Source organism: Ostrea edulis, chromosome 9 (genome assembly GCF_947568905.1).
Source record: "Ostrea edulis chromosome 9, xbOstEdul1.1, whole genome shotgun sequence".
In the NCBI taxonomy this organism is placed as follows: domain Eukaryota; kingdom Metazoa; phylum Mollusca; class Bivalvia; order Ostreida; family Ostreidae; genus Ostrea; species Ostrea edulis.
The window spans coordinates 8,839,726-8,865,883 of record NC_079172.1 but is presented as its reverse complement, the minus strand read 5'-3'; the positions used below and the strand labels follow the sequence as shown (position 1 = coordinate 8,865,883).

The following is a 26,158-nucleotide window of genomic DNA, read 5'->3' as shown; positions in this document are numbered from 1 at the left end:
ATTAATCCAGGGTCAATGTCATTTTTTTGCAGTAAAACTATGGGGAGAAAATTACACCAATTAATTGCAGTTCTAATGCTATAAATTGTAGCATGTAGCGGTCAGCTGGGTTCGATCACCAGTGGCAGGATAGCTCAGTTGGTAGAGCAAAAATATCTCCAAATAATTGGTAAGAGATATATGAATTTATTTGGAGATATTTAATTCATGCAGTCCCTGATTTAAAAATTCAATTAAGCAACTCTTTCAAAATTGATTATGCAGTTTCTGAATGAAAACTCCTGACCATGATAATGTCGACACTGAATAAAAACTCATACTCGATTTTGTCCTGCTAATTGCTTTGGAGCAACATGTATCATTCTCCAACTGAGCTGGAGCTACATGTATTTTCTGATTCCAATTAGAGCTATACATGCATCAAACACTGAATTTAGAGTGCATTCTATTTCAACTCGAGAGAGCAATGCTGTAAAGGGGAAATATTCGCTTGTGTTTTATTTTCGCTATATTCACGATTATATTAACAATCGTAAAGCCATCGCTAAGTGCTGTATTTGGGGGTACAAGTTCATACATGAGAAGGGATTTATCTGGAAAATTTAAATCGTCGTGAAAATTACCAAATGATAAAAATTGCAAATTTCAGCACTGCGAAATTAAAACCCTTTGCAATAATTCAACTAGAGACAGTATTTAATCCACTTACCCAGTACATGTACTTGTATCAATAATTGAATTATTGCTCTCTAAATTAATCAAAAGGTAAGTCTAATTCAAAAGAGTTTGCTTTAACACAATTAGAATATACTCTTAATAAATTTAGAGAGAGTATAAATTTGGTGAATATCTCCAAATGAACAAAGGATCTTTCCAACTTTGCAGATCCTGTGCTCTGTACTATACATTAAATCTTTAAATTTTTTAAATGATATTTTGCATTACTTGAGTTCAGGAAAATTAACTTTATATGTGTTTTACAGTGTATATCTGATCTGACTTTAACATTTACAACATATCCTCTACCTCAAGGCTATGTGTATAAAGGGAGATAACTTGTACTAATCTGTTTACAGGGAAACTTTCAATAGTACTAGTGTGGGCAATTCCACCCCAAAACTATGAATTCTTGTACAATGGAGTCCTAGTACATATTGGAGCAACTTAACCTGCAATTTAATATAGGATAAAACATTCTTTTTGAAGAATTTATCGATGTGTAAACTCCGGACATTTTACTCATAAACTGAATAAAAGTGCAAAGCACTTTTATGTTAAGTTTGTGAGTAAAATGTCCGGCGTTTACACATCAATAAAATCTTCAAAAAGACTGTTTGATTCTTATAATTCAAATTCATTCACTTTATCAAAGATTGGAAAAATTTGAATAGCTTCCCCGCACTATGTTATTTGTTTTCAGGCGTGTATGAATACATCGCGTTTTCGGATTTATTGATGTATAAACTCTTGTTCAGCTTTATTTCTGTCCAATCAAAACAATTGTAATACATGTAAATAACATTGGAATTATTATAAAGAAAACGTGCTACTTTAACAATGTTTCTCAATGAATAATTCTTGCACAATTTTATTACATGTATTTCAAACAACCCGGGCCATTACTGATTTGCAATATTCTGCAGGAAGTCCCTACGATTTGCATTAGATTCCTCTGTATCAAACATTGAAGTCTGGAATTTCACCAGTTCAGATCTGAGACTTTCTAACGAACACTGAATAACTTCTGCACAGACTTGTATTAACCACTGAAGAGAAGCACTCTGATTGATTAGTATATGCATCGGATCAACCAATGGAAAACTTTCTTGCACACTCATCACAAGGTCTGAAATGTTTGATAATTTTTGCATATCAAATTTTCTGCTTCTTGACTTGCCAAGATTAATTATTGTTGACAATTTCTGCCTCATTTCTGATTTTTCTTCCCTTTGTTTCCTCTTCCATATCTCGGAGAATTCTTTGGAATTCTCATGGTAGGGATCATTCTCAAAGTCTTCCTGGAGTTCCTCATCAGAGCTTTCCAAGAGGGAACTGTTGATAGTGCTGTCATCTAAACCACAATTTTCTAGTTCTTTGACAAACGATCTGGGCTGAGTGATGTACTTCAGACTGTAGGATTTAAATGACACATTCTCTTGTTCAGCGTTTTCCCCGATTCCGTCGTCGTATGCCCCCATCACATATCCGAGTGGATCCTCCTCGCAGTACTCTACAAATGACAAATACCTATAGTATATTTAAGAAACAAATTTTACTTTTGAAAGCACATGATGGTATGGACTGCAGCACTTCACACCGGCATACTTCATAAAGTGCATAAGCATAGCTTCATAGTGTGATATGTACCTTTTTTTCGGTATTGATATTGTTGAACTTCAGTGACATTAAACTATATAACTATCGGGCAGGAAATGGCTGTTAATGCACCTAATCCTTCATACACAACAGCCATATCCAGTCCTGATAGTTCGATATTCTTTATCTTCACTGAGATTTAATATCAATGTTGAAATACATGCATCATGAAACGGGTATGAAAATTTATTTTCCCCAAAACTGATTCCAATTTTCAAATATGATGTCACAAAAGTGATACACTGTTCTGACGATATCACTGAATGTTGTACACATGTAATTGCTCATAAAAACTGCAAAATGTGTCTCAAGCCAGCAAAATCAAACCTGCATAGTTCAGAAAGAGTGTGTGCCTGAATGTTGCTTAAAGGTAGAATAGTCTCCTGCTAGATGAAATACAACAATAAGAGAATCTGAATTTTCAAGAGGAACATTTTCTGTTAAAACATCAGTAGATTAATTCACAGAGAGATTTGTTTGCCTCGGCACTGTTTTTATTGGTATAAAAGACACATGGGGGCATTATCTAAAGTTCTTGCTTTTATGAGTAAATTCTGTTGAAAGGATTCGATCCACAAACCACCAAATAGGTCCTAGTCTTAAAAATGATTGATTTTGATATGAAATATTACCAAGGATTTGTGCTATTTGTAGTCGTTTTTCTTTTCTTTATATATTCCATAGTATTCAAATACCATGTCTTCAAAATTAGGGTATTTCTGTCACTTTCTTCAATGTAAGGTCAAAGTTATGTAAGTGCTGATCTCTTTCATTATATCAGTATGTAATATACAGCACCTCACATATACAAAATAATTAAACAGCACATTAAGTATAAAAGAATTGAAGGTTTTTCCTGATAACATTTTGAATGTTATGTTCAACTTGAGTGTGCCAGTGAAAGTGCTAATTTTAGGAACTGCTACAATAATATCTAAAACATCTAAAATCAAAATAACACTCTAGATGAAAGCTTTGTCAAAGTGCTATGCCAATCTAATTAAAATCAGACTTCTTAGATCCGCACCATGTACTCTTACGCAGAGTAAATGGCACAGATCTAAGAAGTCTGATTTTAATTAGATTGAATGCTACATGTATGCAAGACTGCTATATTTTTATCACTTTAGACATTTTATGGTAAGGAGAATATGGACACAGAATGTTTTTATCACTTTAGACATTTTATGGTATTAAGGAGAATATGGACACAGAATGTTTTTATCACTTTAGACATTTCACGGTAAAGACTGATTTATTTTTATCACTTTAAGACATTTTATGGTAAGGAGAATATGGACACAGAATGTTTTTATCACTTTAGACATTTCACAGTAAGGAGAATATGACACAGAATGTTTTTGTGCATTACATATAATAATAGGAAGAGTAATGATCAATGTTGCTGGATAGGGAATCAGATCTGGGACTCCCGCATTTTCAGGTGCCCCACTCACTGACCTATCCACCAATACATGTATCCACTAACCACCGGCCACCTCACACCGTCACTTTTACAGTAAGATTTCGGATAGTGAACAAACGATATATATCAAAATAGGAAATCCATTTCACGATTTTCTCACTTGAAAACAGGAGATCCTTGTCACTCAGTGGTTTGGATTTCTTCGGACAATGCTTTTGAATTTCTTCGTCCAGTAAGTAGATCGGCCTCCTAATGGCTGCTACAGTGTCTTCCTGTTCTATTTTGTTTTCAGTACGGCCTATAGAACACAATAAAGAAGCCTATCTCTATCAGAAAGATGGTTCACAAACGGGATCAATTGTTTAACTTAAACCAAATTGACACTTATGTCTCAGAAGCAAACTCTCTACAACCTTATCATAATATTATCTCTTATTATCTAAATTCAGCTAAAAGCAACCAAAACAAAAAAATATAGATATATTTTTTTTTTACAATTCAATTCTTTGAAGGAACTTCTTGCATATTTGACCTTACTACAGTACGCAACAAAAGCTTACTTCTTGTATCTTTGGACATCTTCCTGACATTCAGCTTCAAAGATTTCACTTCCTTTACATAACTCTGTACATCCTTAACTGATCTTGGGTCACTGAAGACAATAGAGATCGATAACATTTATTGGTAATTTGATTTACAAAATTTATCAATTCAACTTACCACTCTTAGTAACTAAGACCTTAATATTGGAAGTGGTGACAGGCCAATCAATAGGGATTTTTGATACAGATACACCTGATAAGTACTATGGGGCACCAACTTTAACATAAACTCATATGATTGAAGATATCATCAATTCTTAGGTGGGCACACTTTGGAGGGATTGTTCTCTGTTCTGACATTGTGAGAATTACTTCCCATAACACACACCTAAGATCAATAAGTCTGTTGTTTGTTTTTTTCTCCTCAATCTTTATGAATGAATATAGCTTCTGAATGCTTTCATACACAGACACAAACAGCTGTTCTGCCAACTCACTTGTATCTACTTTAAGCAAAAGGAGTTTGCTCTCTTGACATTATGCAATTATTGTGTGAAACAATTGAATTGATCACGCATCTAATCAATTATTGTTCTCATCAATTGAATTGATACGTGCATAATTCAAATGATGAGAGCAATAATTGATTTCATATGCACATTAATTTAAATGATGAGAGCAATAATTGATTCGATGTGTACATTAATTCAAATGATGAGAGCAATAATTGATTCGATGTGTACATTAATTCAAATGATGAGAGCAATAATTGATTCGATGTGTACATTAATTCAAATGATGAAAACAAATTTAATTGATTTGATGCATGCATCAATGTGGTAGAATTATTGCTCACAAAATTTAATTTGGAGCTCGGTATAAATGATCTGATGATCTCTTTAATTCAATTGAAGAATGTTTTTGAGTATAACGAATTAATGCACACATCAATTCTTTTAAAGAGAGCAACAATTCAATTAAAGAAATAATTAATTCAATTGTTGATATGTTGAATTGAAGATAGACTGTATCTATAATTATATACAGTAGTTGCTCTCAGTAAGGCAATTATTGCACATATCAGTTGAATCTATATCATTAATTGAAGAGAGCAATTATTTAATTATTGCGTACATTACCATTATTTCGTCTCCGATTCCGTCCTGGTTTTAATATTTAGTATGTTCAACAAGATCACATTTTCTGCATTAACTTGGGCAACTTTTCAGTAAACAAGCACATTACTAACAGATATAGTGAATCCAGGCACATTTTAGCACCGTTTTTTAAAGTTGAGGGGTTGGAAACAAATGAAGAAAAAAGTGCTGTTATATTGATATGAAAAATCTTAGTTAGCAAGAAAAGCAATTCTGCTCAAACCCCGAAATCGTAAAAGGGGGAGGGGGGCTACATGTTGCATGTTGCTGCAAGTATATGTACGTTTCCGGAGATCGATTTATAAATAATTTATTGTGATTAATTATATCATTTCATAGCGGTCGGTTGTTTTAATGACTCTAGAAAATCTCATAAAGTAAATATCTAAATGCATATGGTGTAGGAAATAAACTTTTTCTTTTGTTTTATCTGCTATCAAACATCAGAAATTTAATCCAATAACTCATGTTTTAGTACAAGTACATTCACTTGCAACATTCTGAAAAATAATCTTTAAACCAGGCATATATTTATATATCAGAAATGAGTCGTCTTTAGCCATCACTAATTTGTATACAAGAGTTGCCCAAGTGACGCATAATTTTTGCCCAAGTGATGCATAATTTTCGTAACTTCTTTTTCTGAAGAGTTCCAAAATTTTCTAGTTCCGATATCCCGTATTGAATTGATGTGCACTACAATTCAATTGAACAGAGCAATAATTCAATTATTGCATGCATTTATTGAATTGGTGTGCACATTAATTCAATTATTGCTCTCTTCTATTGAATTCTAGTACGACCACATTAATTCAATTGATGATATCATCCATTCATTTGAGCAACTGTACAATTCAATCATAGTGCTTATCAATTCAGGAGAATAATTAATGCATTATCAATTCAGGAGAATAATTAATGCAATCAACTAAAACGTGCAATAATTCAGAATTGAAGATATCATTCATTATTTGAGGATATCTCTTATTAAATTGTTGCATGAATCAAATGAATTTATGATATCTTCAAATAATTTTAAAGATTTCTAATTCAATTAGAGCTTATGTTAATTTGGTGCCCCATAGAATACCCAGGTACTTTTCATTTTTGATTCTCGGTTTCTATCAATTTTCCACTTACAATTGGTTAGTGAGCACATTGGAATATGTCCCGTTTAGTTTGTGTAGACTTGTGTAAGACACCCACTGCTCCCAGCAAAACAGAGTGTGATCTGAAAAACATGGCAGACACACACATATATTAATGTTTTAGTGTGTATTTCAATAACTGTTCAATATTTGCATTTTATACAATGGCATGTACTGTAAATAACATGTTTTTTGCAAGAACACTATTTATGTATAATTTAAAATTTTATTTCTCGCGAATAAATTCTTAAAAATACATTGTAGAAGATTTAAGCAATAACTAATGATTCATAAAATTTGTCTTGGGGAAAAAATACATCATTGTATCCAAGCAAAAGTAAGGTATCACGAAATACAAGTGATCAACAGTAATCTGTTTTCAGAAGACAAAACTTTTGATGTTAGTGATCACGTTACAGTTTTCCAGCATTCAGTATTTACCATAAGTCAATAGATATCACCTGAAGTATTTACAATACATGTACATGTCAAAATATCTACTTCATCCTTTCTCTATGGCCACTCACCAAACCCTGGTAACTCCATTAACTCTTTTGCACATTTTGAAAGTTCCCTGCAAGAAAAACATGAGCTCTTACAAAAACATTGAATGAATCTTCATGACATTATATTTCCCCCCGAATATGCATCCAAATACACACGATACATGGGCTCTGTACAAGTTCATGTTCTCTTGTGTTGGATGAAAGACCTAACCCTCCCCTTCTTTTGTTTTCTGTGTATTCTACTGAATATAGATTTTCTAACTGCCTAAGGAGCGTGCTTGGGGAAATACAAAACTGAAGCACCGAACTGAGTCTCACCATTCCATCCTGTCATTCAGTCCCAGCAGCAGTTGAAGAGTCATAATAATACATGTCATAGCGATGATCTCGTTGTTTTCACTACACTTCTCCCCGTTCTCATCAATGTGGTCAGCTCTCATGAGATGTAATCGCTGAACAAAGCTATGGAGTTCAGCTGAAAAAATTGTCTGTTGTACACTTACACGTAATAAATGCACACACACACACGCACACAAAACTAAAAACTTCAACGTTGTTCCTAAGACACAGGAGCTGGGGGTTTTCTCTAATATTCTGATGTTAATCTCGTCAAATTAAGACTTTCATTCAGTGACATAAAAAGTGTAAAGGACCCCAGATCCCTTATCGCTACCTAAATATTACTGTCAACTTCAAATAATAAGGGCAATCCTGCATGCACAATGTGTGTAAAGATCCAGTGATAGAATTTCGTACAACATGCATTTAAAAATTCCTCTGTATATACTATGTACATCGTATTTGCTTTTCCTCAGCCATTGTAGGTACCTGGTAGATTTAGAAGAACTATAAACTTGCTGATCAGGATGGACGTCGGGACTAATATCATGATATCGTCTACACGAAGGAATTCTAGCAGTCTTTGAGCTGTTTTGTATATTTCTTCCACAGTAGGCACCTATAAGAGTAAATCCTCGCAATCTGTAGACTATTGTGTGTTAACATGTCCGGAGAATAATGTTTTCCAGATGAGTCAACATAATCCATATTGTATATGTGGACTTTCTGCCCATTTTACTTTTGCCCTCATCCTGAATGACCGGGCAAATCTAAATGTATTGATTAGTTACAAGAAAGTTGATACAAATGCTTTGGGGCAAATTTTAAGCAGAATAAAATCATTTTAAAATGTGTCTTGGTAAATATCGTTTGAGGCCAAAATTTCCGGTATACAGTATCCTTTTTTTTTTTTACAGAAACAGTACACATGTACCAAACTTATAAAATCAGTACCTTTGTAGTGAAAGTTTTGTTGTCGCAGGAGGAAAATTTCATATCGTGTGGCAGAGTCCTGGTGGCTTGCAGATAAGGTATGATCCCTTGTTTGACCCACCTATAGTTTGTAAAATCAATGTTACTTACGGTAAACAGACATAATAATAAAGTGCACTGCTAGGTTAAATGATATGCCCATCTGGAACTCCATGTACAGGATGCACATCTACATGTATGTTTGCACACTTGGAGTCACAAGCCAACATATGCAACAACACCATAATAAAATGAATATGGTAACAGACTTGAAGTTCTCTCTCAGTAGTCCAGGTTTGATGGAGCTACATGTAGGCCTTGTAGTGTGTAAGATACAATTTAAATATATATAGCCATTAAATTCCAAAATTAGGCCACTGTGACCTACTTTTGGGTTGCAACACACCTTCTTCTCAAGATGCATCAACTGATCAGATTTTATAGACCAAGTCTCAGAGTGCAAGATATGATCTGGACACAATTTGAGTATGTATAGCCATAAAATTTCAAAATGAGGCCGCAATGACTTATTTTTGTGTCATGACACACCTTTTCCCCAAGGTGCATCAGCTGACCCTGTTTGATAGTCTATGCCTCACATTGGGAAAGAGGTGACCTGGAAACAGAAAGCTAACAGACAGACAGACAGACGGACGGACGGAAAGGGAAAGTCCATACCATAATACAGACCATCAAAAGACGGGTGTATGAAAAATCAGGTGACATTATAAATTAAGTGTGACATTATAAATTTTTCATCAAGTTCAAACTGACTGGAAGACATACATGTACCTCATTAATAAATTCATGATTTGTGTAGTTATTTACTTGAAAAATTCTCAAGCTGATAAAGTCTTAAAGCAACACAAGCTGTAACTGACGGCATTTTTTCAACTATCCAATTATGCATCAATTAACCGCCATTGGTATAACTAATATAATCCCCGAGATGTGAAGAAAAATTCAGCAAAATAAACAAGGGAATATTGTTTGAGAGCACACCTACAATGAGCGTTTCGTATAAACCGCCATTGCGTCGTATACAGGGACATGGGAACGATGATTGCCGAACATAATCGTGTTGCTGAGACCGAGGTCATACATGTATACACAAAGATGGAAACTGACGTGAGTAACTACACGTTTTGTTTGTTTAAAATATTAATCGTTTCATGAATGACAAGAAGTACTATAAGTGTAAGAAAGAAACAATTACACAAATGTGCCACTGAAATGAAGGTTTGATAGTGAATTTTCTATAAAATTGGCATGTTAAATTGTTTATAATCTGACACGTGCTCAGTGCCTCTCTTTCGCTTTTTTCCGAACTAGTGAACTCCAAGGTCAATGCACATCGGAGTTTACGAGCAGGAATTACTGACAGGATGACAATGATTCATGAATTAACATTTTTTGCTAATTTGACGGGTTTATTGTTTGAGATTCACCCTGATTCTATTAAGATATATGTACATGTATTCAATCACATATATGTCAAATAGTTGTTCTTTTATTTTTCAATTTATTTACCATCAGTTACAGCTTGTATTGCTTTAAAAACTCAAACTGAATTCAATTTGTATCAGAAGTAGATTACAGTATTATAGGAAAATCTTGCAGCACTTCTTCTGATATTTACCTGACAATATCTGAAGCTGTGACCATACACTTCATTTTCCTCAAACCGAGTAAACAAAAGCCCAAAGTCCTGTTCATTCCCATCCACTGAATGTTCTTTCTTACGCTGTCCTCTTGCTAGGAATGTATGTATTGGTTTAAAATAAAAATATCTTTGGTAAAAATGTTATCAATTTACAAGATTGGTGCACATATATTGGTAATTTACTTGTGTATTTTATAATAAATTACACGTATTCTTATAGTAAAAGTGTTCCTTTCTATTGAACCTACAATCATGTTGCTTCTGTTTTCTGCGGTCCTAACATAATCCTCTGCATCCTCCTCCTCGATGATTGAGGAGACTGAGGAATCGTCCTCTAGAGGGTTATCTCCCTCATAGAACTCCTCATCTTTTAGGGCCTCCATCATCTCCTGTTTCTCCTTGAATAAAACCATAAATTAATCAAGTTCCATTTATACAAGTCACAACTTTCTTTGAAAATATCAGGTATCCAATATCAGTATTTTTTCATCTTTGAATTTGCATTGGCAACAAAGCTGTATAGTTGTGTATTCCAGACAGGGTAACACATGTGTGTTGTAAATTGAATACAAATTCAAGATTTAAGCCAAAGTGAACTAGTTCTAATTGTAACGGGGACCGTTACATATGTTCCCCAAACCTCCCCCAATTAAAAAGTGATGTCCTTGTGAATCTATAGCAAAAAATCATTTTATTTTAGCCTTTAATTACATGTAGTACGTTCAATATGGTCATTTCAGTACCAAAAAAAATGAAAGAAAGCGTTGCACGCGCATACACGCGCACGCGTGTATGATTCCGAATTTTTGTTGATGTCGTTCAACAGGCATTTGTATCATATACCCACAGTGTGAATTTCATAACGTTTCCACCAAATACAAGGAAGTTATAGCGATTTTAAAATCGTCCAATCAGAATTCAGCACACGTGCATGCACGTGCTGAGCAGTAATTCTAACCACAACAATTTGTAAGGAGTAACAAGACACATCTAAACCATTAATATCAATAGAATTTGATGAAAAACAAAAACGTTATCGTCCTTTAAAAATTGCAAATTTAAAAACGTTGCACGCGCATGCGCGTGTGCGTTGGCATTTTTTTCTTACACCATTATATAGATACACATATTGTCTACATATGCTGTGAATATCATCTCATTCACTTCATAAACAAGATAGTTACAAACGTTTTAGTATTATCCAATCAAAATGAAGCGCACGTGCATGCGCGTGCAAATTGGTAATTTTGACCATGCAAATCAGTTAAGAGTCTCAATATCTACCTATGATATGAATTTCAAGCCATTTCAATGAACAACAAAAAAGTTAGACTGATTCCAAAGTTAGCGTACAAATTTTGTAATGCGCGTGCACGCGCATGCGTGCACGTGCTGACAAAATAAATATTATTTTTCATATGTACAAATGATATACTATCATCCTATTTAGGTTTTATATCGCTTCCTTCAATATTCTGATTTTCCATTTTTTGTACCAAAATTGCAATGCACGTGCGCGCGCGTGCATGCACGTGCAGACAAAATGACTATCACTATGCACATCTACAAACGCTATACTATCATCCTGGAAAGTTTCATATCGATCCCTTTTGTAGTTTCTGAGAACACTACCGGACAAAAAAGTACCGGAGAAAAAGAATAATAATAATAATAACTAGTAATGAGTAGGTCTTCCGTTAGACCATTTCCGGTAAAGAGCTTTCTATTCCTATGAAAACCAGTTAAATGTATCAGAAAATGTGCCTTGACAATTAATGAGAAATGTATTATCGAATTTTTTACTCCTTTCTCGTAACTTCCGGTGACGACCGGAAGTACTATTCAGATGCTTTTTCCTATAAAAGACAGTGACTCTTTACTGTCTATATTCCCTGAAAATTTCACTTCTCTATCTGAAAGAGTTCTCAACAAAAAGAAGTAGACTAAAGAAAGAAAAAGTAGCAGGTTACTACCGACCGGAAGTCAATTTTAAAAAACAAATTATCAAAACTCTAGAAGTTGATACTTTTTAAGACATGTGAAAATCATATGAATGACTTCAAATATAAGCGAGATTTATGGGGACAAAGAGACGAAAAGTAAAAGGTGTTTTATCAAGAAACCGGAAGTAGTTGTTTTGACTATCAACAGACTCAAAATTCTTTTGACACTTTCAAAGAGAGTTAATAAACTAGTATAGGTTTCAATTTAAAAGAAAAAGTTTGAAATTTGCGATTCTTTCAATCACTTCCGGTGACGACATGAAGTGACGGTCGACATGTTCAACCCCCTACTGCACGCTTATAAACGGAGATTGATCATCCTTGAATATTTGATGAACCTATATTTGACCTTTTCCAAGAAAAATGCTGGACAAAATTCCTTTTGAGAGACAGAATATCGGCCATATTTTCCGACCGGAAGTGAATTTTGTAAAAACAAAAATAATTATAGCAAGGTCATTTCATAAAACATTATTCCTGAAAATTTCAAGAAAATATATCCAGCCATCTCTGACAAATCACTCGAAGAAATCGGAAAATCGACATTTTTTTTAAAAACTTCCGGTATAGACCGGAAGTGACGGACGAAAAAATTGAATGTATGTGTACAATGGACTAATGTTAGTTCATCAACTCGACAAGTTTCAAGCGTCTATCTATATTCATTATTGAGAAACTGAAAAAACAAGGCTTCAATATATCCACCCCATATCTCACGACCGGAAGTGAATTTTACAAAAATATTTAAATTTACTCTAGACATTTATAGTGTCTATAACATATGTAAAATTCAAATCATTAACTTGTTTTATGACCGAGATTTATGGGACTAAAAAATGAGAGAATGAATAGTCTTTCTTTGATATAACCGGAAGTTGGAGATTCAACTTCCGGTGGGGTCAACATTTTTTGAGAATTAGAACGAGATCTAGTAAACCGATATAGGTTTCAATTTGAAAAAAAAAAGTTTGAAATTGATGATTCATTTAATCACTTCCGGTGACGACCGGAAGTGACGGTCGACATTATCAACCCCCTACTGCACGCCTACAAAGTAAGATCTATCAACTCTGAAAATTTGATGACTGTATCTTTTACCGTTTCTGAGAAAAACGCTGTACAACGAAAACAGCTAATAAGCCGTATTTGCCGACCGGAAGTGAATTTTACAAAAATATTTGACCTTACTCTAGACATTTATAGTGACTATAATATATGTAAAACTCAACTCATTAACTGGTTTCATGACCGAGATTTATGGCACTGAAAAATGAGAGAATAAATAGTCTTTCTTTGATATAACCGGAAGTTGGAGATTCAACTTCCAGTGGGATGAACATTTTTTGAGAATAAGAACTAGACCTAGTAAACCGATATAGGTTTCAATTTGAAAGAAAAAAGTTTGAAATTGATGATTTATTTAATCACTTCCGGTGACGACCGGAAGTGACGGCGACAAAAAATACTACGTGCATGCACCATAGATAAGATAGATCTATCATCCCTGAAAGTTTCATTCGATTATCTTTTGTGGTTTTCAAGTTTACCCCCGGACAAAGTTTCTTTCAAAAACCGGAAAATCGGACGTATCTCACGAACGGAAGTGAATTTTCAAAAAATGAAAAAAATGCCTCGAGGTACCATCGTTGTCTATAATCTGTGAAAGTTTCAGGAAAATCCATCTAACGGTCTCGGAGACGAAAGGGAAAAAAAAAATAATAATAATAATAAACAGTAGAATCACTAGAAGGTCTTCCGTTGGAAACGGAAGACCTTAATAACTAGATGCAATCTCGTTGCGAGCAACGAGTGGGTCTTCCGTCCAATTTTAGATGTGAGGAGATAAGAATTTGACTGAGATTTTCGTTCATAAATAATGATACAAATATATTGTCTAGACGTACAATTTAGCTTCGGTAATGTTTTACAAATATTGATCATTTAAGTGCTATGAATTAAAGAATCTCTGCCGTGCTCGGCCACTAATGAAAGGGGTCAGCCTTTTTTTCGACAAAAAAGTTAATAATGTTATTTACTGCGATACAAACTCGACTGATCAGGCGAGTCATGTCGCCCGGAGGCCTTTTTTTTTTATCATTCTAGATATACCTCGCAAAACTGAACAAATTTTGTTCTACATGTCCTATTAAAATTTTCTTGAGAAAAAAGTTATTGATTGCGACATTTATGAGACTGTTAAGGCGAGTCATAAGGCCCGTGGGCCTTTTTCTTGATATCGTTTGAAAGATCTTGCAAAACTGAACAACTTTTGTTCTACATGTCTTATCAAAAGTTTTTCGAGAAAAAAGTTATTGATTGTGACACTAATCAAACTGTTCAGGCGAGCCATGAGGCCCGTTCGCCTTTTTCATGATGTTGTTCGAAAGATCTTGCAAAACTGAACAACTTTTGTTCTAGATGTCTTATTAAAAGTTTCTTGACAAAAATGTTATAGCTTGCAATAATAACCCAACTGTTCAGGTGAGCCATGAGACCTGCAGGCCTATTTATTAACATCGTTAGTTAACGCTTGCGAAACTGAACAACTTTTGTTCTACATGTCTTGTCAAAAGTTTCTCGAGAAAAAAGTTATTAATGTTATTAATTGTGATACAAATTCGACTGTTCAGGCGAGCCATGACGCCCTGAGGCCTAGTTTTTGATATCATTAGATAGATCTTGCAAAACTGAACAACTTTTATTCTACATGTCTTATCAAAAGTTTCGTGAGAAAAAAGTTAATCATTGTAATAGAAATGCAATGGTTCAGGCGAGCCATGAGGCCTATGGGCCCATTTCTTGATATGACACGAAAGATCTCAATAAACTGTACAACCTTTGTTATATATGTCTAAGCAAAATATTTACGAGTAAAAAGTTATGATTTAAAACGTGGAAAAAAAATGGACACTTTTTAAAACTCCATTTTCGACCCCTACCGAGCTTCCATACTAGGCACTTCCGGAAATTTTTAAAACCGATGTGCACAACTACAACATGTCGTCTAACATCACTGAAAATTTCAGCACTCTAGCTTTTATCGTTTTTGAGATTTTGGCTGGACAAAATGGTCATCTGAAAATCGATAAAAGGGGGATAACTTCCAACCGGAAGTGAATTTTCAAAAATTCAAAAAAAGATATAAACTTCAAATAGCAATGCATCAACCCTGAAAATTTGAAGTAAATCGGTCAAGCCATCTCTGAGAAATCCTCTGCACAAAATCGGTAAGGAAAAAAAAAAAGAATAAAAATAATAATAACTAGACACGATCTCGTTGCGAGCAACGAGTAGGTCTTCCGTCCGATTTGTTGATGCACTCGGAGTTAAAAAAAAAAAGAAAAGACAAATGAGTCCCAATTTAGTTTCCGACTTTAAGACACTTTAGATATAATCAATTTTTCATATCATAAGCTTCTGAAGCAAAGTTGCGGTGAAATTCGTTTGAAATTCGACTCTCCAGGCGAGCCATAAGGCCCGCGGGCCTATTTCTTGATGTCATTTGTTAGCCCTCTATAGACTCAACAACTTTAGTTCTATATGTCTTTACAAAATATTTACCTGTAAAAAGTTATTGAGATCGACCGATATCGACAAAAAATCGACTCTACAGGCGAGCCATTAGGACCATAGGCCTATTTCTTGATATCAATCGATAGATCTCGATAAACTGTACAACTTTTGTTCAATATGTCCTTACAAAATATTTACCAGTTACAAGTTTTTGAAATCGACTGATATCGACAAAAATCGACTCTACAGGCGAGCCATGAGGCCCACAGACCCATTTTTTGATATTGATCGATAGGTTATGACACATTGAACAACTTTTGTTCAATAATGCTTTTCAAAAAATATGTCGTTTTAAAGATATGAGGCGTCAAATATTTACGATTTTGGCCCTTAAAATCTCTAATTACGTAACATATGACCTACTTTTTGATTTGATAAGATCAAGCTCGTTGAGATGAACATTTCCGCTTCTACAACTTATTATAAAATATTAATAGTTTCTGAGACATTCTCAAAAACATTTGGACCCTTCTGAACCCCTAATTTAAAGGGCCAGCCCGTTTTGCTTGATATCGTAAGAAAGGCCTTGTCATTTTAAACATTTTTTGCTCAACAAGTATTTAGAAATTCTTTACCGTTCTCGAGTTATCTCTACAAGAAATATTTAGGGGCCAAACTGTAGCTCCCTAACGGGGCCACATAGGGAAAAAACGAAATGTACATATTGTTTAGATTATCATTCTGAACAACTTTTGTTCAATAATGCTTTTCAAAATATTTGTCGTTTTCAAGATATGAGGCGTCAATTATTTAGGATTTTGGCCCTTAAAATCCCTTATTACGTAACATATGACCTACTTTTGGATTTGATAAGAACAAGCTCGTTTAGATGAACATTTCCGCTTCAATGACTTATTACAAAATATTAATAGTTTCTGAGATATTCTCATAAACCTTTGGACCCTTCTGGGCCCCTAATTTAAAGGGTCAGCCCTTTTTGCTTGATATCGTAAGAAAGGTCATGACATTTCAAACATTTTTTGTTCAACAAGTATTTAGAAATTCTTTACCGTTCTCGAGTTATTTCTAGAAGTAATTTTTAGGGGCCAAACTGTAGCTCCCTAACGGGGCCAAATAGGGTAAAAACGAAATATGCATATTGTTCAGATCATCATTCTGAACAACTTTTGTTCTTTATTGCTTTTCAAAATATTTGTCGTTTTCGAGATACAAGGGGTAAAAAATTTATGGTTTTGGCCCTTAAAATCCCTTATTACGTAACATATGACCTAAATTTTTATATGAATAGATTTGGATTGTTGAGATGAACATATTTTGTTCTTTGACTTATACCAAAATATTAACGATTTTTGAGATATTTGATCTAGACTTTGAGCCCTTCTAGATCCCTAATTGAAGGGGCTAGCCCCTAAATCTTGATATTTTCGAAAAGATCTCGTAAATGTGCACAACTTTTGTTCTACATGTCTTAACAAAATATTTGCAAGAAAAAAGATATTGGAGATCAAAGGTCAAAAATCGCTGAAATCGGCGAACAATTTTGGCATCCATTTTTTCAGGTCCAGGCGAGCGTTTAGGCAAATCGCCTCCGGTAAAATCGAATCCCCCACAAATCTTCTAAAATGTTTACTCTAACTTGTGTAGAAATTTCAAGACTCTAGCTTCAAAACTAACGGAGGAGATGCGTGGACAACAAGGCCCTTCAAAAAGTCACTAAAAGAGAGATAATTCCTGACCGGAAGTGACGTGAAGCACGAAATTTTGCAAGCAAAGTCTCGTCACCAAAAGACATCTTTCCTGAAAATTTCGTGAAAATCGATCGAGAAATGGCTGAGAAAAACGCGTGTACTACCAAGGAAAATAATAATAATAATAATAATAATAATAATAATAATAATGAAGAAGAAGAACGCGAACAATAATAGTAAGGTCTTCCGCAGGAGACGGAAGACCTTAATAATAACTAGACACGATCTCGTTGCGAGCAACGAGTAGGTCTTCCGTCCGATTTGTTGATGCACTCGGAGTTAAAAAAAAAAAAAAAAGACAAATGAGTCCCAATTTAGTTTCCGACTTTAAGACACTTTAGATATAATCAATTTTTCATATCATAAGCTTCTGAAGCAAAGTTGCGGTGAAATTCGTTTGAAATTCGACTCTCCAGGCGAGCCATAAGGCCCGCGGGCCTATTTCTTGATGTCATTTGTTAGCCCTCTATAGACTCAACAACTTTAGTTCTATATGTCTTTACAAAATATTTACCTGTAAAAAGTTATTGAGATCGACCGATATCGACAAAAAATCGACTCTACAGGCGAGCCATTAGGACCATAGGCCTATTTCTTGATATCAATCGATAGATCTCGATAAACTGAACAACTTTTGTTCAATATGTCCTTACAAAATATTTACCAGTTACAAGTTTTTGAAATCGACTGATATCGACAAAAATCGACTCTACAGGCGAGCCATGAGGCCCACAGACCCATTTTTTGATATTGATCGATAGGTTATGACACATTGAACAACTTTTGTTCAATAATGCTTTTCAAAAAATATGTCGTTTTAAAGATATGAGGCGTCAAATATTTACGATTTTGGCCCTTAAAATCTCTAATTACGTAACATATGACCTACGTTTTGATTTGATAAGATCAAGCTCGTTGAGATGAACATTTCCGCTTCTACAACTTATTATAAAATATTAATAGTTTCTGAGATATTCTCAAAAACATTTGGACCCTTCTGAACCCCTAATTTAAAGGGCCAGCCCGTTTTGCTTGATATCGTAAGAAAGGCCTTGTCATTTTAAACATTTTTTGCTCAACAAGTATTTAGAAATTCTTTACCGTTCTCGAGTTATCTCTACAAGAAATATTTAGGGGCCAAACTGTAGCTCCCTAACGGGGCCACATAGGGAAAAAACGAAATGTACATATTGTTTAGATTATCATTCTGAACAACTTTTGTTCAATAATGCTTTTCAAAATATTTGTCGTTTTCAAGATATGAGGCGTCAATTATTTAGGATTTTGGCCCTTAAAATCCCTTATTACGTAACATATGACCTACTTTTGGATTTGATAAGAACAAGCTCGTTTAGATGAACATTCGGTTTCAATGACTTATTACAAAATATTAATAGTTTCTAAGATATTCTCATAAACCTTTGGACCCTTCTGGGCCCCTAATTTAAAGGGTCAGCCCTTTTGCTTGATATCGTAAGAAAGGTCATGACATTTCAAACATTTTTTGTTCAACAAGTATTTAGAAATTCTTTACCGTTCTCGAGTTATTTCTAGAAGTAATTTTTAGGGGCCAAACTGTAGCTCCCTAACGGGGCCACATAGGGTAAAAACGAAATATGCATATTGTTCAGATCATCATTCTGAACAACTTTTGTTCTTTATTGCTTTTCAAAATATTTGTCGTTTTCGAGATACAAGGGGTAAAAAATTTATGGTTTTGGCCCTTAAAATCCCTTATTATGTAACATATGACCTAAATTTTTATATGAATAGATTTGGATTGTTGAGATGAACATTTTTTGTTCTTTGACTTATACCAAAATATGAACGATTTTTGAGATATTTGATCTAGACTTTGAGCCCTTCTAGATCCCTAATTGAAGGGGCTAGCCCCTAAATCTTGATATTTTCAAAAAGATCTCGTAAATGTGCACAACTTTTGTTCTACATGTCTTAACAAAATATTTGCAAGAAAAAAGATATTGGAGATCAAAGGTCAAAAATTGCCGAAATCGGCGAAAAATTTTGGCATCCATTTTTTCAGGTCCAGGCGAGCTCTTAGGCAAATCGCCTCCAGTAAAATCGAATCCCCCACAAATCTTCTAAAATGTTTACTCTATCTTGTGTAGAAATTTCAAGACTCTAGCTTCAAAACTAACGGAGGAGATGTGTGGACAACAAGGCCCTTCAAAAAGTCACTAAAAGAGAGATAATTCCTGACCGGAAGTGACGTCAAGCACAAAATTTTGCAAGCAAAGTCTCGTCACCAAAAGACATCTTTCCTGAAAATTTCGTGAAAATCGATCGAGAAATGGCTGAGAAAAACGCGTGTACTACCAAGGAAAATAATAATAATAATAATGAAGAAGAAGAACGCGAACAATAATAGTAAGGTCTTCCGCAGGAGACGGAAGACCTTAATTAATAAGAAAAGTTAAAAATCAACAATAGAATAATAGAAGGTTCTTCCGCTGAAGACGGAAGACCCTAATAATAATAATAATAATAATAAGAAACAGAGTAAAAACAATATGTTCCCAAACTTTGTTTGGGGAACATAAATATTTCAATCAGCAATACCAATATTCTCACCAAGAAATTGCTATATGGGAAATACATATACAGTACAAGAGACTCTCGATAACTCGAAGTTCAAGTGACCTTAAATAAAATTCGAGAGATCGAGAGTTCAAGAGATTAAAATTCAGAAATTGAAGGTCCGACCGTATGGTTTAGATTTTACAGTAACCGGAAATGTTTACCAGCAAGATTATGGGATCGTTTTGACACATTTTCCTTCATATCTGTCAGGTAGTTAATTTGATTTTTTAAATAAAGAACCTTGTTTTGCATTACTAAAAAGATTTCAAAGTTTCTGTATTTATCTGTTCTTTCCTCATGCTAAGATAGGCGTACAAAACTTTCGATAAAGCTTTACTGTCGCTAACTAAACAGAGCACAATCTTATGCTAAGACAGGCGTACAAAACTTCCGATAAAGCTTTACTGTCGCTAACTAAACAGAGCACAATCTTATGCTAAGACAGGCGTACAAAACTTCCGATAAAGCTTTACTGTCGCTAACTAAACAGAGCACAATTTTATGCCGCTTTACACAAAGCAAAACTTCTAATACTAATAAATGAGTAAAACAAAATTATTAAAGTAACTTTACACAAAGAATAAAATCGAGAAATTTAACAAAATTTAACAGTCTGTAGATCTCTAAATTTTTGTCTCTAAATTAATGTCTCAAACTTACTCTCTCATTGTCAAGTCAAAACAAATTCTAGATTTTATTCAAGAGTCGAATTATATACACATTTAAATGGACATGAGACTCAGGCTATTATAGGGTGAAAACTGACCAATTAATCAATTACATAATCTAGTGTCCACCTCCTCAAAAAAGCAGGGGTGAAGTATCCCCTATGTGAACACCTAATTACCACAACCACACTAGTCTCCAGCATTCAACAAAATCCAGGTAAGGTCCAATCGGAAATTATGACACGCTTGGGTAACGGTGTGTATAAGCTACCACCACTTCAAGAGACCAAGAGTGAAAAACAATGAAACAATGAAATTTTTTACGGGACCCAACTTTACTTGGAAAGATTGAATGTTTGAGAGATTTGCTTAGTTATAAAGAGAGAAAAAATCGAAAACATGATTTCACTTCGAGAAATCGAAGTTCAAGCCATCGAGAGTCACCTGTAGTGTGTATCAAGTGAATATTACAAGTACATAACCACCATAATTTTTTTCTCAGTTTACAGTCCACACATTACTGTCTAACTGAAGTATATCATTTTCCAACTGAAGGGGCTGTACACAATTTGATTGACAGGTATCCTAATGCACCCAAGGTTTGTGATTGTACAGAACTTGTGTTTTGGATACAACAATTATCCAAAAGGCTGAAGTGTGTTTCTATCTATACCCAAGTCTTAGCAAGGGAATAAAAAACTGCACAATAAGTAGTCCTATGAAAATCAGATTGAATCACAGATACATGGAAGGTTCTGTCTATCATGTGTTTTTAAATCTTACTTGTTTCTTTTTTGATTTCTTCACAGACAACCCAAATTTCTGGAGATGAGTTAATCTGTATTTTACTGGAGCAATGATAGGGCATTTTATGGTGGCGGGATGTACTTCTCTGAAAAACAGAATTATCATATTATTCTTGTGATCTGTCCTAAATTTAGTCGAGTAAAACATCTGTCAGGCAAGCAACAGACTCGCCTGTACACTGTACAGAAACATAACAGATTTTATTGTGTAAACATACAAAAGGATGAGAGTAAAATACAATATGTACAGTCAAACCTCATTATCTCAAAATCAATAGGGCCAAAAAAAAAAGATATCTGAGGGTTTAAGATATTGATATATAAAATGCAGTTGGTATTTCCAATTAACTTAAACATATCAATGGTATTCGAGATATTGATGTCTGAGATATTGATGTTCATCTGTACGCTCAAACTGAACCATTATTTGTAATTTGATGAGTAATACTGATTTAATCAGTCTATCCATTGAAATGTAATAATTAAAGTGCCAGTATTTTTTCACAGAGAGAGAGAGAGAGAGAGAGAGAGAGAGAGAGAGAGAATCTAACTAAAATCAGCTTGATCTGCTCTTTTTTATATTATCACTACTCAAGGTGTGGCAATAACATAAAAAAATGAGTGGATCAAGGGGCTGATTTTAATTAAATTGAGAGCGAGGGAATGAAATATTTCCCCTACCCTCCCTACTTTACCTTTAGTCTAAAACTTTATTGTCAATGGATGCCTTTTAATGTGTACCTCTGTCTTTGGTAACCTGCAAACATTCGTCTCTGTTTGTCTTGATCCTCTGGGAAAGCTATTCCAGTGATGGAGAGATATCGACACCATAATTTAAAAACGACATTCTACAAAAAAAAGCTACATAATGACTAATACATCAGATAAAATTCAAACAATAAATAAAAATGGTGGTCTTTTCATACCAAAATTTTAATCTTTTATATATGGATTTTGATAGATTTAAAAAAAAATCTTACTTTTAATGTAGGATCTGCACCAAGGTCTATTAGGGATTTAACCTGTTCTTTGATGATTTTTTGAAAAGCTTCATAAGTGTGCCAGGGACGACCGGTATCTTTACCTAGAAAAAATATAAAGATAAATTTTGAGGCTAAAACTGAACTGTACAGAGTTCCCATGATACATGTTCCGTCTGTACGTATATACATGTATGCATTTTGTTTCAATTGAAAGCTCAATTATGAAGCACTGGATTATTATACAGCCTACTGCCCTTAAAAATAGATATAATGATCAGAATGCTTATATGTTGTGATACATATGTGGTAGTGTTGGACTTATTATTTTATTTAATTAATGAATCTATATGCAAAACTTCAAATTAGGAAGTATTTGTTTATACATCAATGTATGAGAATCCAGTCTGCTTGTGTGACCTAGATGTACTGAATCAAGAGTAGATGTACACATCTTACTTTGCATCGGCCTATTTGCACTCGTTAAGATGACATAGAAAATCTTGTTTGGTTTTGATTTCAATTCAAATCTGGTTCAAAGAGCCTAGTTCATCTGAATTTTTTCTGAGTTTCCATAGCGAAGGTACATCTACTAAATAGTGCTATGTACATCTAGTGAAGCCATTTTTCATTGTTCTCGTTTCTCCACTTACAATCAATATAAAATGTGTTGTGCGAACAAAACTTTGTGATGTCTTATGCATAATGTAAGAATTAGTAGAATGTGCGACATGAATTGTAGCGTGTGGTCCCTTTTCACCATCCCTCTTTTCACAGAAAAAAAACATCTATCTATTACACTTCTTCGTAAATATCAAACACTAAAGTATCTCCAGTAAGTGTACAGTCCATTTCCCCTGGATTAATTGAAGATAAAGGTAGAAAACTAAGTTTTAAATGAACTTGCTAAAGTTGTATGGCCCCTCAACAATTTTTTTTCCACCTAGTAAAAATGCTGTTAAATCATTGCACATACATATTTATGGGATATGTCATACATTATTTCACCTGTTTTAACAGATTGAATTATTTTATTTTAAATCGGTGTCTATACAAACAACTGTCGATCAGTCATGCAGGAATCAAGTGAGTCAGGTGTCCATTTCAGACTTTTAAAGGTACTCTTTTACCTGTGTATTTTGTTACAACAGTACCGTGCCATAAGGTTGAGAAAAATAAAATCATCAAATATCTCTTAGTAATTTGTTCTATGTTTTGCGATCTTTCAGTCTTCTTCAACGTTAAACAGTTGCGTCTGAATTATATACATTTACATCATGTTGGGTTTTCCCCTGACGCACATGGGACTATTTATAGAAGCCTAACATATGCATACTCTCTATATATATTTCCTTTTAAATGTTTTATTTTTAAAGAAAAGTCATTATCATAACTTTAATAAATGAACTTCGGATCATACAGCTTTAAAAGACCGAATGCCTGACATTGAGAGAGAGAGAGAATTTTGAAATGTATATTCTTTGTCGATATTAATCCAAATAACACAGGGATGTAACAACAGGAAGAGCGAAGGGCTGCCCCCATCCCCCATTCTGTGACATACATATAGTCAACAATACCGTGCGGACTGACAAGTGTTTCGAGCAGAAGCGTGACAGATTATCACATGGCTGATTTGATATTCAGAAGATCAAGATGAGGTCAATACAATTAAGTAAATGAGTTAGAAAAAGAATAAGTAGTTTGTGCAGGTTTTTATGAATTTCATCACTAAGACAAGATTGTCCAGTCTTGGCTTTTGGATATAATCTTCATTATTACAAAAAAGAATTATAATAGAAAAGAGAAATCTGGATAACCTTGTGCTTGATATAAACAAAGGCTTTAAAAACTTATCATTTGATGAATATTAATAAAGATAAACAAAAACAGACAAACCCGATTTCAAAAGACAGCATGGCTCTTAATGTTAACAAACTTTTCAGTAAAATAAAATGCCAAACCTCTAAGTTCAGGTATTAATGAACAGTTTGGGGCATTGTGAATTACATAATTCAAACTTTGATGTTTTAATAAACCATTGGGGGCCATAATGTCACAGCTAAAGTGAGGAGGTCCTTTGAAAATTATATAAGAAATTCTTATCATTCATACATTTTCTTCCATCTCTCTTTTCCTCGTTTGTTATAGACTGGCCTTTAGATGGTTTAATCTCCAACGTCTTTGATCGTGGAACATTGAATTCATCCTCAAACTCCTCTACTTGAAAGGCCTGAAAATTAGAAATTCAGTCGACTTATTAACTACTATTTCACAACAATTCCCATAATCCTCGAATCTTGCAGTGTAATCAGTACAGATACAGATAAGAAGCAGAGGCTTAACACAGAAATCAACCTTGGGCAATGGTTTCACCAGATCAACAGGCAAATAAACAAGAAAAAATCAAAGATAGATATACATTTAAAACAAGAGATCTTGTAAAGTACATATAGGGTAAAAAGGGAAACTGTTTCAGCCATTAGATAATACCGAGCGAAGCTCGGACAGGCCTTTGGCCCGTCCGCGAAGCAAGGCTCTAAATAATGTTATGCTTTGTTTATTAGTTGCTTCTACAGTTATTCGTGTTTTAATTTTGAATGCCAAAAATACAAGACTAATGTGTAATTTGTAATTCAAACACCCAGTTTGTTAAAAATGAATGGTATGATTATTATTGTTACAGTCTTTAGCCAATCATCAAACAGAAAAACAGTAATACGACTAAATAGATGAACGAATTCATGAGTTTCTTTAAATAAAATTATACGATATATTTACGCTTACTTTTTACACTTTGAATTTATTGGTTAATTTTGTTTTGTTTTAACTGTCTTTTAAATTGCAAACGGGTTGTATTGTTGTTTATAATTGTTTGATTTGAAAGAGAAAAATGTCGAGGCTAAAGGTGACGTCACAATTAATGCATGATTTACGTTGGCTGGCTTTATATTCCCCGCTTTAAATGAATAGGCGGATCCTGTAGAACTGTTATCTTCGAATATCCCCTTTAATATTTAGATGTTATTGGGCGTTTAGTGCAAGGAAAATTTCATGAATAATATATATTTTGAAATGAATTATTGTTTATAATTGTTTGGTTTGAAAGACGAAGAAAAAAGTCGAGGCTACATCTGATGTCACTATGCACGGTTTACGTCGGCTGGTGCTATATTCTCAGCATTAAAGGAATAGGTGGATCCTGTAATTATCCTCATAGATATCCCCCTTTGATACTGGGCGTTTAGCGCAAGGGGAATTTCATAAATAATACATATTTTTAAATGAATTGTAATTTACCGTACTGAACAGAATTATGACTATCACTTGGGACACGCCAATGACCACATCATGCTTCGCTCGGTCCAACGGTCACACCGTATATATATTAAAAGTATGGTGGATACATAATGTATATACTGTATGACTATGCCAGGGATTACTCATGAAAGCCACATGGTTTATTTCCAATGAGGTCCTTTATAATAATAAAAAAATAAAATAAAAAGAATATAAATGTTTGTGGCCTGTCAAACCTGAGATTGTGTTTGACAAGTTGTACAATAGAAAAACCCATCAATTTCTTCATAATCTTCGCCATCACACGTTTCACAAATTGGCATCGTGAAGAAATCATTACCGGATATTATTGTGTCGCAGCTAAATTTAGACTTGATGTTCCGACTTCT

The 26,158-nt window shown here is 34.1% G+C and overlaps 1 protein-coding gene across 1 annotated transcript; it reads right to left on the bottom strand.

Annotated features, from left to right (window-relative positions):
* Positions 1-1,462: 1,462 nt before the first annotated feature.
* Positions 1,463-26,158, bottom strand: LOC125658722 (TATA box-binding protein-associated factor RNA polymerase I subunit B-like). The gene is made up of 15 exons (XM_056148454.1): positions 26,006-26,158; positions 24,585-24,702; positions 22,470-22,573; positions 22,231-22,337; positions 21,467-21,575; positions 10,378-10,527; positions 10,106-10,221; positions 8,449-8,548; positions 7,984-8,113; positions 7,474-7,630; positions 7,177-7,223; positions 6,642-6,732; positions 4,363-4,454; positions 3,963-4,100; positions 1,463-2,230 (listed from the first exon to the last, which is right to left on the bottom strand). The coding sequence occupies exons 1-15, from the start codon at positions 26,090-26,092 to the stop codon at positions 1,620-1,622; spliced, it is 2,157 nt and encodes a 718-aa protein (XP_056004429.1). The 5' UTR covers positions 26,093-26,158; the 3' UTR covers positions 1,463-1,619.

Bases quoted from the DNA above. Each gene is read 5' to 3' on its own strand.
- LOC125658722 (XM_056148454.1), bottom strand. From the start codon at position 26,092: ATGCCAATTTGTGAAACGTGTGATGGCGAAGATTATGAAGAAATTGAT. The intron at 21,576-22,230 runs GTACACATTAAA...TCTGTTTTTCAG, and splicing joins GCAGGTTACCAAAGACAGAG to AGAAGTACATCCCGCCACCA. The intron at 8,549-10,105 runs GTAAATATCAGA...TACAAACTATAG, and splicing joins ACAGCTTCAGATATTGTCAG to GTGGGTCAAACAAGGGATCA.